The sequence below is a fragment of the Lasioglossum baleicum genome, chromosome 9 (assembly GCF_051020765.1).
Source record: "Lasioglossum baleicum chromosome 9, iyLasBale1, whole genome shotgun sequence".
Taxonomy (NCBI): Eukaryota; Metazoa; Arthropoda; class Insecta; order Hymenoptera; family Halictidae; genus Lasioglossum; species Lasioglossum baleicum.
Genome location: NC_134937.1, coordinates 4,336,513 through 4,349,109, shown reverse-complemented (window position 1 = coordinate 4,349,109; position 12,597 = coordinate 4,336,513). Strand labels below are relative to the sequence as shown.

The 12,597-nt window shown below is 34.8% G+C and overlaps 1 protein-coding gene across 20 annotated transcripts in view; it reads left to right on the top strand.

The window, feature by feature from the left end:
- The window catches only part of Sls (sallimus), a 335,820-nt gene that overhangs the window by 320,809 nt on the left and 2,414 nt on the right, over positions 1–12,597 (top strand). For all 20 annotated transcript variants that reach the window (XM_076431149.1, XM_076431143.1, XM_076431152.1 and 17 more), the window contains 11 exons: positions 1,499–1,653; positions 1,748–2,038; positions 2,131–2,272; positions 3,114–3,383; positions 4,367–4,812; positions 6,254–6,553; positions 7,897–8,051; positions 8,130–8,280; positions 9,334–9,438; positions 11,197–11,394; positions 12,212–12,517. In XM_076431149.1, the coding sequence (XP_076287264.1) occupies positions 1,499–1,653; positions 1,748–2,038; positions 2,131–2,272; positions 3,114–3,383; positions 4,367–4,812; positions 6,254–6,553; positions 7,897–8,051; positions 8,130–8,280; positions 9,334–9,438; positions 11,197–11,394; positions 12,212–12,517 (2,519 nt within the window). The remainder of the gene's footprint in view (positions 1–1,498; positions 1,654–1,747; positions 2,039–2,130; positions 2,273–3,113; positions 3,384–4,366; positions 4,813–6,253; positions 6,554–7,896; positions 8,052–8,129; positions 8,281–9,333; positions 9,439–11,196; positions 11,395–12,211; positions 12,518–12,597) is intronic.

The window sequence follows — 12,597 nt, the reverse complement described above, 5'->3', positions numbered from 1 at the left end:
AAAACACTGTAGATTGCTCAATTTTAAGCAAGCATAACTCCTGAACCATTGATCCTACAGGATCGAAACTTCGATCTGCATCCGCCTCGAGTACAAATCTACTGGAATACATACCAAATACATTATCATTTATAGGAGAAAGGCACAAATTTTGAGTCCGGTAAAGTAAAGTTTACCCCTATTTTTTATTATGACGACAGCTAAATAATATCGGATTTAATTTATAATTTTACTCCCACACGTTTCCAAAGAGGACTGTAATACGATATTACTGCAGTCTGTTTTTATAGTAACCACAGCTAAATAATGTCAGATTTAGTTTATAACTTTACCCCAACACATTTCCAAAGAGGACTGCGGACATTTTTGCATTTATGCTATTAACAAATTTTGAATAGTATACTCTATTTAAATTATGTTGAGTAAACATCTTTGACATATTCTACTTTATTTCAATCGGAGGCAAAATTCTAATTAGCGAAATAAGTGTTTTCTGAAAACGGGAAAAATGCATCAGTGTTCGCTGTCTATTAATTATATTATTAATTAACTGCCTCGAAGTGCGATTAAATTGGTGTATTTATTAGATCACTTTTAACCCCTTGCCGACCTTGCCGTATTATTCGAGTCACACTCGTCGTGAAGATTATAAACAAAGTCTAACAAATATTAAATTTGATCCGTTCGTAATCACGATTTAAGCATTAATATAAATGTAGCAATACAAAAAATATAAATTTTCTTTGCTCTTCATCTTTTTGTCGCTGCAAAGAAAATGGTACGGCAAGGGGTTAAAATATGCTAATAACTTGTTTTCTAGCATGTTAAATAAAATTGTCCTAGAAGGAGATCGACATGAATCTGTAAGAGTTGTGTCATAATATAAAAGTTGCACTATAACTTCTTGGAATATTGCATCAATCATAACATAATTCATCTTAATAAATTTGGGTATACAGATAATTTTTATTTTGGTGAAGAATAATTATATTACTCGTGTGTACAATGGATGATCAAATAATTAGAGCCATTTATATAAATTAAGGGGTTTAACACGATTAACATGAGAATGATTAGTATAACAACTATTAGTTTAACAACACTATAGGCAACATTCTCTATCACGCGTATAATAAATCTATTTTTCGTACTATGACTCTAATAATTAGATCACTCACTGTTACTATCAGATCGAATCATTAAAGAACAATGATAATGAATAGACAGCGGATCTTTACGGAAAATAAAAATTTGATACCTGAATTGCAACAAACTAAAGCGAGGTAGAAATTTATTTTCTTCGTTAATAGGTTTGATAGGTTGATAATAATATAACAGTATTTTTAAATTCTTCTAATCTTTCCACTGTTTTAAATCACACCTTCTCATTTTTATCGTAAATGCATAAAATCCGCTGTCTAATAATGAATTTGAATAATACAATAAAACGGAGAAGAATGAGATCATAAAGAAAACTAATTATCGGACCATTTCACAGAAAAACGGAAGTCATCAAGGAGTCGCCGAAATACACCATTATCGACGAAGGCACCGTGAAAAAATTGATCGTCAAGAAATGCACAGTGGAAGACATCTCGGAATACGTAGCAATAGTCACGAACGTGAAGACGTCATCGAAATTAAGAGTCGAAGGTATAATTTCAATTAAGAACATAGCACTTCTGTTCTCACGTCGAAGTAACGTCGTTAACGAACAGTTAATAATTGTAATTGGACATATTTTCAGTGCTCGAAACACCGCCAAAGATTCATCCGGACACACCGAAAAAATACAAAGTGAAAAAAGGCGAGGATGTTGATATTGTCGTGAACTATACTGGCACTCCGAAACCGAGTGACGAATGGACAGTAAATGGCACTGTGGTGACGAAATCGAAACGAGTGGTGCCGTCACTCGACGAAGAATGCGCGAGCTTGACCATCAGAAAAGTTCAAGAGGAAGATGTCGGTGACTACACTTTGAAACTGGTGAATCACTTAGGCGAGACCAGTATTGATATTAACGTCGTCATAGTGCGTGAGTATCGTAGCTAAACACATTTTCTTGTTGCTTGAATGCGAAGTACGATAAAAGACTCCTGTATTACACAACTGCATTCATGTTTTTAGATGTACCGAGTGCACCAGGAGCACCAGAACCATTGGAAATCGCCACCGATAGCGTCACACTTCACTGGAAGAAACCAGATTCAGATGGGAACTCGCCTATTGTCGAATACATCCTTGAACACCAAGAAAAGACTGAAACTTCGTGAGTATTTTTATTTATTTATTTATTTCTGAGAAGCATTTGATTTGTGTTCTTCAGCTATGTTACTATTTACTATTCTCTAACTATATCACTTTATTCATTTATTATGCTACTTGTTATATTGTATAATTTTTATATAATAGACAACTTTTAACAAGTACACGAGGTAAAATATTGTTCGAGAGAAGAAACATTATTCACTTTGTTTCTTAAAAGAAAGTGTTTGAAATTGTCTAGCTACGTTTAACTTTATTCATTTATTGTACTACTTGTAAAAATTAAATTTTATATAATAGAACATTTTTAGTAAAGGAGAGAGTAAAATGTTGATTAACTGAGTAAATATTACTTGTTTGCTTTATATCTTAAAAGCAAGAGCTTTAGTGCAATGTCCAGCTAAGATAAATTAGCTTCATTCATTTATTATTCTATTTATCGTATTTTAATTTTTATACAAGACGGCCCAAAAATCACTTTACAATTTTAAAGTGGAATAACTCTTTTACACATAAATGCAAATTTTAAATGGTCTAAGTGGACTTTCGAGTCACCCTGTATAATAGAACGTTTTTAGCAAATAAGAGTATATATAATAATATATAAATATCGTTTATTTATACGAAGTCCCCGGGAATAAAACGTGTTTAACCCCTTGCCGTATCATTTTCTCTACAGTTACAGTGATTAAAACGTCTTTATCTACAAAAATGAAGAGAAGAGAAAAGAAAATTTAAACGTTTAAACGTTTTCCAAACCGGACGCTTGTTTCAATTTTATATTCTAATGCTATCCCTGTTGATAGAGTGGATCTTACTAAATTGCTCTCAATTTGAACTTGCAGGTGGACCAAGATTACGGAAACGATAACCGAGACGACGCATAAAGTTACAAAATTGACCACCAACAAAGAGTACACCTTCCGCGTGACAGCCGTAAACGAAGAAGGTCCAGGTGACACATCGCCGACCTCTCCTTACATAAAGATATCAAAACCATCAGCAGAAGAACCACCAACTCTCCTGGAACCTCTGAAGAGTGTTATCGCAGGCTTAAGCGAAACTGTTACCCTTTCGTGCATCATTGGTGGAACACCGACTCCGGACATTACTTGGTACAAACTTTTTTTAAAATCTACAGGGTGTTCGTGTCATTATTATCTAGCGTTTTTTTTCGAAAACTACAGTAATTCTTCAATTGATGTCCAACAGCCGTGTACTGCACGGACGGCGATGGTGTAGTAGACACGTAGAGAAGGGCAGAACGAAATACGGATCGCGTGGTCGAAACGGCGGCACAGTTTAAAGGCCCGCGAGTTCTTACAATGTAATGGCAATGGTAGAATTGTTTATTTTCCATTATATTTTTATGTAATTTTCACTACCTTATTTCTGGCATTTTTCTGATTAAAATGACTATTGATTAAAATGCTTTAATCGACGATGAAAGTTTCGAACGCAACGAAGAACAGCGTATGTGAAAGAAAGAGACGCGGACAGTCGCCGTCGCCGGCACAGTCCAAAGGCCCGCGTTGTCGCTGTCCTTCCTTGGGCCCGAAACTTTCATCGTCGATTAAACCACTAAATACAGTTGAAATTATATCGTGTTTGGTGTCATTTTAATCAGAGGAATGCCAGAAATAAGTTAGTGAAAGTCCCATAAAAAAATAATGAAAATTAAGAAGTTTGAAAATTAGATTCATTCAAGTCAAAGCGTGGTGTTCACACCGATATACTCGACCGAGATCGGTGCCGAGTGGGTAGGCACTGGACTGCGATAGCGCAGGCGACCCAGGACACCGATTGAATAATTACTGTATTGTGATCCGAAGAATATGAAAGAGGAAAAGTTGTACTGTTTTCTTCGCAAGCAATGTAATGGTGTCTGTAATTTTTTTATGTGCATTGTCTTTTTAGAAATGAAGATGATCTTCAATTTTTTAAATGGAATGCTATGTATTGTTTTATATCATATGAAAGCGTGTGCCAAGGTCACACAAGATCAGAAATGGAAGAAATACTTTGGACCTTGTCCGGGTAATAGAGGTTCTACTAAATTGTCAATTAAACTGTGGCATCAAAAAACAATTGGTTTCAGGTTGAGGAATGGTGAAACGTTCGAAGACAGCAGCATTACGTACGAGAATCGTGTAGCGAAATACACCATCACCGAGACAACCGAGACTTCGTCAGCAACATTCACAGTAAAGGCGAAGAACAGCGTCGGAACAGCAGAAACAACTTGCGAACTGACGATACAGGAAGCACCGAAGATCACTTACGATGAAACCTTGGCAAGCCAAAATCTCCCGGTGAACAACCAATGGACGGTCGAGATTCGAACCAGCGGCTTCCCGAAACCGGATGTAACATGGTCGAAGAACAGCAAGAAGATCGTCGACAAACGCGTCTCCGTTCAAACCGAGGAAAAAACTTCTACTATCTCGATTTCTTCTCTTGTCAGGGAAGACACTGCTACTTACACGGCGAAGGCGAACAATCAGGCCGGCAGTTCCTCGGTTGATCTGCGTCTCAGAGTGATCGGTAAGTGCATATGTGAGAAATCTGATAATTAGACTGCCGATCTTTATGCATTTGTGGTTGATGAAAAATGTGAAAAAATGGTAGAGTATAAAATTCGTCAGGGTTTTGTACGGTTTTCTTATTTATTCTTTTTAGCAAAAAATCATCGAACTAAAGGGAGAATATCTTATTCATTAAAATTCATAGATTGAATAAAAAAAATTGGGCTCTCTATTTCACCTTAAAATATCGAAATTATTTTCTTGCCAACCCAATAGCTTTATTAGAAGAACGCATGTGGAATGGACATAAAAAGAGTATATTAATACATAATTATACAAAAATGAGTATATTAAATTCAGTAAAATATTATATTCTAATTGAAAAATACCGTTGTATTATTATTAACTTATCATATGTATATTTAACTGCAACGTTTAACAATGAATGCATACAATTTTTATTTTGCATAAAAATTCACAGTCTATTTACAACTGTACAATTGATGATGCTTAGGACGATTCACAGCTTTATTTATAAATTTTTTTAAACGTATTCTTGAAGGTACTTCTCTTGTTGACTTATAAGTCTCACTATTATTCCTAATGTAACAAGTACTCATCTGATTTAATCGCCACGAGTTCAGTAGTTGTATGACGATTTTGATACGATGGATCAAAATAGAATTAAACATGCACATTATTCATTACCTTTAGATCAAAGTAACATTATATTCTTGTGTTGTCGAAGTTGAAATATTAAAGAAAACGTAAATATTCTCTCGCCTATGAAATTAATGAGAATAAGGAAATTTTAATGTACCAGTAAAAGAAATCGTACGGCAAAGAGTTAAAAGAAGAAATTAAAGAATAGTTTAACACTTTATCTACCGGAAACCAATTAATAGAACTTCAACTAATTTTGTTGTACCAAAAGGAACGAATATTAAAATTAGTAATTAACTTAAATTATTATTAACCCTTGTAGCACTCGAGTGGTGACTCAGAGAAAAAGAAAGTCACCACTAAAGATTGCTGTACCATTATTCGAAATATTGCTTACATTATTAAATATTTTGGTACCTAAACAATTACGACACATTTAAGTACTGTATGAGATATTATATCAATTTCATATGCATGAAATGAAAAAAATAGTATAGAATGGAATTATTCTAGGCCGGAAGAAATGCTTAATTTTCGAGTTAAAATAGCTCCGAGTGCAAAGGTTATTTATTACTTTAAAATATTATTTGCATAGTAATCTCAAACAAAATTATTAGATTAGGATTGACTTGCTAGTTCAGGATTGAAATTGCTATTGCTGTCGAAAGGTCTATTAAAAACCCTCAGCCAGGGACCATAGGCTTTCAGAAATTATGAAACAATCTCTGGTAGATAATGCGTTAAATTTTGGATTTGTATGTCTCGTAATTTTCAAGTTTGTTCCTTGAACTGTTCAGATAAACCCAGCAAACCGCAAGGACCAGTTATCTTCAAAGAAGTCAGACAAGATCGAGTTACCCTTGAATGGCGACCACCAGCCGATGATGGTGGTATTGAGCTTGAGAAATACACCATTGAGAAGTGTGAGCCTGGAAAGGCCTGGGTGAAAGTCGCTGACATCGACAAGGAGGTGGAAAGCTTCTGCGTGCATAAGCTGCAGCAGGACGCAGAGTACAAATTCAGGATCATCGCTAGGAACATTGCTGGAGCTTCGGAACCATTGGAATCGGACACGGTCAAGATGAGGACTTCCTTCGGTACGAAAAAAATCACATATTTCGATTATTTTATTAGTTGACTGTGCATCATGATGCAATATCAAATTGTTCTGTGTTTATGCCAATAAACAGGAACGGTTTACGAGTTTCTTTCTTTCTTCAGTAATTTTTGTAGATCAGAAATATTGAAAATTATGTATTTTCCAAATTTTGTTGACAAATTTTACGAAAGTGGAATGAAATAAAATCCTATTTTTGATGGGAACAGCCTTTGTAGATCCAAAACAAATGAAAATTGTACAAAATTTTATCGAATTTTATATTCTAGCCTTTTTTGAACATTTTCTTAAACCATAAATTCAATTATTTTGTTGTTTCTCGATCGTAAATATTTGATGAAAATTGATATATGCTCTCGGCGCACGAGAGCATATATCAATTTTCATAAATTCAATGTTTGAATTATATTATTTTGCAGAATTACATCCACCCATTTTTGTCATAAATGCATAAAGTACGCTGTCTATTGTTAGATATTTTCTTTGTTTTCATTCGAGTTGCATTAATCTCGTTGCGATACCATTTTATTTCTTATCTTTTCTTATCCTTGCACCTGATATTCTCTCACACGAATCTTTTATTAGATATTTTCTTCATTTTCATTAAATGTCTTGTAGTGCTTTTTTAATCTTTATCTTTTCTTATCTTCGCCCTTGCCATTCTCTAATCGGAGCACATGACACCGCTCGCCATTTCTCTATTCTCTGTTATTTCATATCTGTAATTTAATCTTTTTTCTTATTGAGTAGAACTTCATTTAATTCATATAGATAATTTACTTATATTAGTTCCATTACATATTATCTTTTAATGTACTTCCTCTACTCACTTTTATCATAGATACATCAAATCTGCAATGCACGTTTCATTATACCTTCACTTCCTCATTATTTTTTTTCCGCATCGTCTGCATTTTTCTTTCTTTTTCCTCCAACTTATGCCTTTTCTCTTCCTAATGAATAAATTTTCAGACAAATTCATTTACAAGTTAGAATAAATATTTACTCAATCTGATTTTATTTCGATCAGCTTTTCACCCTTTGCACCCCTATGTCGGGTGTACCTTAGCATTGTTAAATTGGCAATTGAAGTATGCATTATATCTTATGCATTATATCAATGGTTTAAAATTAGTAATCGTGTAAAGCAGTTGTTTAAAATTACCAAGCAAGGAACTGTTTTTCGAAGTACATTTTAAATAAACCCTTCAAATGGTAGAAAATTATTGAGAGAACATTGGAAAAAATGGACGGTGCTAAGGATTAATATACCGAGCCTTCCGAAATTGTAAACGTAATCTTACAATATGAACAAATTCACAGAACCACCAGGACCACCAAGGGGGCCACTAGAAGTATCAGGAATGACGAAGACATCTTTCACAATAAAGTGGCAGCCTCCTGAGAATGATGGCGGCACGCCAATCACGGAATACATTATTGAAACCAAAGAAGAATCGAAGAAGACTTGGCAGAAGGTTACAAAATTAAATAGAAATTATTCAAACGAAAGGATTCGAGAAGCATAGGTACTTACGTAGATTTATTGTTTATAGATCGGCACCACCAAATACGAAGTGACTCACTTCGCCGTAGCAGACTTGAAGACAGATGTACCATATAACTTCAGGATAACAGCGAAGAACAGCGTCGGAACAGGACCTCCTTATGTAGCTGAAGAAGCAATCGCACCGGGAAAACGAATCAGTAAGCATTATATCATTTTATTCATATTATTAAACAATATATGTGAACTTTCCCAGATAGCACAATGACAAAAATACTATAACTCGAACAAATATGTAATGCCAATACTAATACTGCTAGACTATGGGTATATAAAAATCACACTGTTTATGGTCTTTTTAGGACGTAAGACTTTCGGACCTAAAATAGACGTAAAATTGACGTCTGTCATGTGCTATCTGGGTTAGAACTAATCTGACATAGTAAATGGTGTCATTCGTAAAATCAAAAAAGAATTAATTGTATCTATATCAGGGATGATTTTTCGATATGATTTAGTAATACAGTAACTATTTTGCTTATTGAAAAGTAATCAACCATTTTAATAATTAAGCGTTAGCATTAAATAGTAAAGGATAGTGCAACCCCAGCATTTGCTGCTCGGAATGATAGTAAATATCACTCAGATTTTCTGTTCTCTTTTGAAACAAACAATATGTATAGTCAAAAGTACTAAATCTGCAGCTAGTTTAACAATTTTAAATCAAGAAAATTTCCGTAGCGCTTTACTAAAATTAATACTTTTTGCATGTATCGGATGATTGCAAAAGTTCAATTTCTATCGTATTGATCAAACATGAATCACTAGACTGCGGATCTTTATGCATTTATACTACATATATCCCCTTTATTAAAATCATTACGGGAAGAAATAGCATTCAATTTGGTTTCAAGATCCGCAGTCTATTAATCACATAATTGATTATTAAAGTTGTTATTTTCAAATCGGGCATGAACTTCTGCAATCGTCTAATGACACTTTCGCCAGCTTAACCGCCTGTAATTTAGACTTCTCGTAACCTTTAATCGACATCGCAAGCACCGCTTATTTAATGCTTATGCTTGAACTATCGCTTAGAAATAACAGAGCTCACCGAGAGCAACATGTACGCTTTGCTGGGCATATTCCCGCCATCGAAAATAGTTATCAGCAGAAGTAAGTTGAAATTGTGACGTACGTTTTCTCCTAGCAAGTCTTTTCACTCTGGTTGTTCACAATTCAATAATTTTCAGCACCACCATCGAGCCCGAAGAATGTACAAGTGACAAATGTTACCAGCAAGAGTGTGACTTTGAACTGGTCACCGCCAACCAGCAATGGTGGCACAGAGCTCACAGGTAAGCTGTCGAAAATATATAGCTGATAATTATACAGCACGTGTGAACTCGTTTATGTATACAGGGTGTCTCACTTCAGTGTGACACCCATAATATCTTCATTAATTTTGACAAAGTGAACAATTTTTCATGTGTAATGTGAACGGTATCAAGAGGTCAGAATCGTACAGGGGTTGTTTCTTCTCGTAGTTTTCAAGGTCATCGATGCTCTTTTTATGACATGACCTTCAAATGACCTTACACTTCGAAGACCAAGGTCAAACTTAAATCTCGTTTGTGAGGAGTGCTACGCACGGAGACTTTACCTACGTGACTCTTTTACTCCCTTCTTGGAACCACGTGTTTATGTAGGAGGTCCGGCTCACATGCCCAAAGAAACAACTCTTCTCTTATTTTTTTGTCCGAAATGGTCCGAAATTGTCCGAAATGAAACTGAATGAACGGAACACTACACTGACTGAGCTCCATAGGTGCGAAGTGGGTCAGTAGGGATCGCTGAACGCGATGACGTACTACTGAGCGTCGCACGGCGAGGTTTGACGGTTAATATTAAAATTTGTTTTTCCTAGACGCACAGTTTTTTTTTTAATTTCTCATCCAGTTCTGAGCTTTGTTTAAAGTTTTAAGTCTCTAGCTCATCGGGAACTGATTTAAAATTCGATTACAAGATTTGACGCATACAACGACAACGACAACATCGACAACTCGGCAAGCTAATATAAGCGTGGTAAAATAATTCACTTTGTCAAAATTAAAGACTATATGCTGGGGGTTACATTTAAGCGAGACACGCTGTATACAGTGGATCCTAAAAGCATTTAAACACTACATCTCCGATTTGTGGAAACAAAGCCACCCATGAAAAAATTTTATTCCCCATTTTCGACTTATTTTTTTATGTAGTACCACCCCCTTTTCGGTGGCCATGCCACACAGTGGCGTCCGGATCGAGAAATTCAAGAAGAACAAGAAATTCAAGAAGAATTCATAATTTACAAAATGGGGAGCGAAGGGAAATGATTCTTATGGGATTATTTAAAGGAAGGTGTGCTAAAAATATTCCAATTTGTTAGAAAACTAAACTCGGCTAAAGTTTAAAGATGTACTCTCTTAAATAGATAGAACTTCGCAAATTTTTCTTACCGCATTGAGCGTTATTTTTTAAATAGAGTATATACATTATTTGATAATACAGAATATGATTTTTTATCGCAAAAATCTGCTCTTCAATTTAAAAAAAAAAGCAAGCATTAAAGAGAAGAAATTTTTGTCGTGAAAAGTACTCTTCTTAACACTAGGTTTACGAGACCTGTCAAAGTGACGAATTCTAATATTCTTAATTTGCGATTATTAAGATTGCAAAGATGCTTCCTTGAGGAATTATTTACCAAATTATCCAAATTGTTATTTGGATAAATTATTATCCAAAAATTTGGAGAGACACACTTGTTATGTTTATAAAATAATGTGAAATAGTTATTTCTAGAGCTCCGTAAACCTAGTGTTAAAATGTCCAACTTTCAATGTTTATTACAACTATAATATTTATTAAATTGCACTAATTTCCTCATTTCCAAGGTCCATGGACATTTCGGAAGCAATGTTCATTGATTAGATATCGATACGAGAAAATTCGTTTTAGACAAAATGTCACTGAATTTCTCGATCCGAACCCGCTGTGTGCCAGTTACCGATCACCCTCTATGAATATAAATTGTTACAATCCAAACACGATGCTAATATCTATCCTCTGAATAGGATACGTTATCGAGAAGAGGCCGCTAATTGGCAAAGGCGCAAGATGGACGAAGATTGTTACTTTGGATGCCACGACACTTCAATATTGCGTTGAGAATTTGAAGGAAAGCGAATTCCTCTTCAGAATCTTTGCAGAGAACAACCAAGGGCTCAGCTTACCAACGAATTCGGAACCGGTTACCTTGAAGACACATGCCAGTAAGTATTTCCACTTCATGTGCAAATTAATTGTTCATTTGCAAGCGATCAACCGGTGTTGCAAAAATTACAAAACAAGTTTAAAGTCGATGAGTTAAATTTTAGATAATGATTTTGTTTTGCAATCTGTCTTATTCTATTAGATAGAAGTATTTCAACTAAACTAGAACTTGAATAATTATAAAATACAATGTATAGAGCAGAGGGCAACAAGTAGACACTTCAATATAATGATAGAACGAAAAAAAAACAATGAAAGAATACAACAAATAATGATAGCCAATTAATTCGATAAAATTCTAACTACGTTATAGGCTTATCTTTGGCAAAGAGTCCGAAAAAGACAATAATATCGTCTACACACAAATATATCAAGTTACAGAATATTTTAACATTAACACAAGATGTTACATTGAAACAAACAATTTTTGAATGAAAATATAGCTACAATGAAATCTTATTATTTTTTTATGAAATATCACTAATTGCAAATTACTAAAATGCCTTTAGAAATAATGTTGGTAACACTATGCATCACATGGACCAAAAATATGTATGTTTCGTACTATCTACTACGGCTCCAATATAATTTCATTGCTCGCTATATATTCAGTAATCAAAATACTATTTATGTAATACAAGAAAATCTTTTGTTCTAGCCAATATTTAGTGATTTACACATTAATCTAAAAATGACTGTGCTTCTTGGTGGTATGATTTCCATCTTCGTATTTTGAATGTAACTTAACCGAGAAGTTGAACCATTTTTTGGATGTTTGATAACAACTATTAAATCGAAATTCGATCATTCTCACAGCCGTACCATCACCACCAACGGCACCATTGGAGATCAGGCAGATTGCAGCGAACACAGTGGTAATTTCCTGGGGCAGACCGGAAACCGATGGCGGTGCACCATTGGAGGGTTACAAAATCGCTATCAGGGACTCAAAGAAGACAATGTGGATGGAGGTAGGCAGAGTAAACGCCGATGTGCAGAAGCTGAACATCAGGGACCTCCAGGAGAATCACATGTACCTGATCAGGATCTACGCCAGGAACGAGATTGGCCTCAGCGAGGCTTTGGAATCTGACGAACCTTTCAACATTGTACCTGTTTCCGGTATGATCTCCCAGTACCATTTTTTAATTCGCATTATAATAAAACGACGGTTTTATTCGCGCAAAACATACGAGATATAA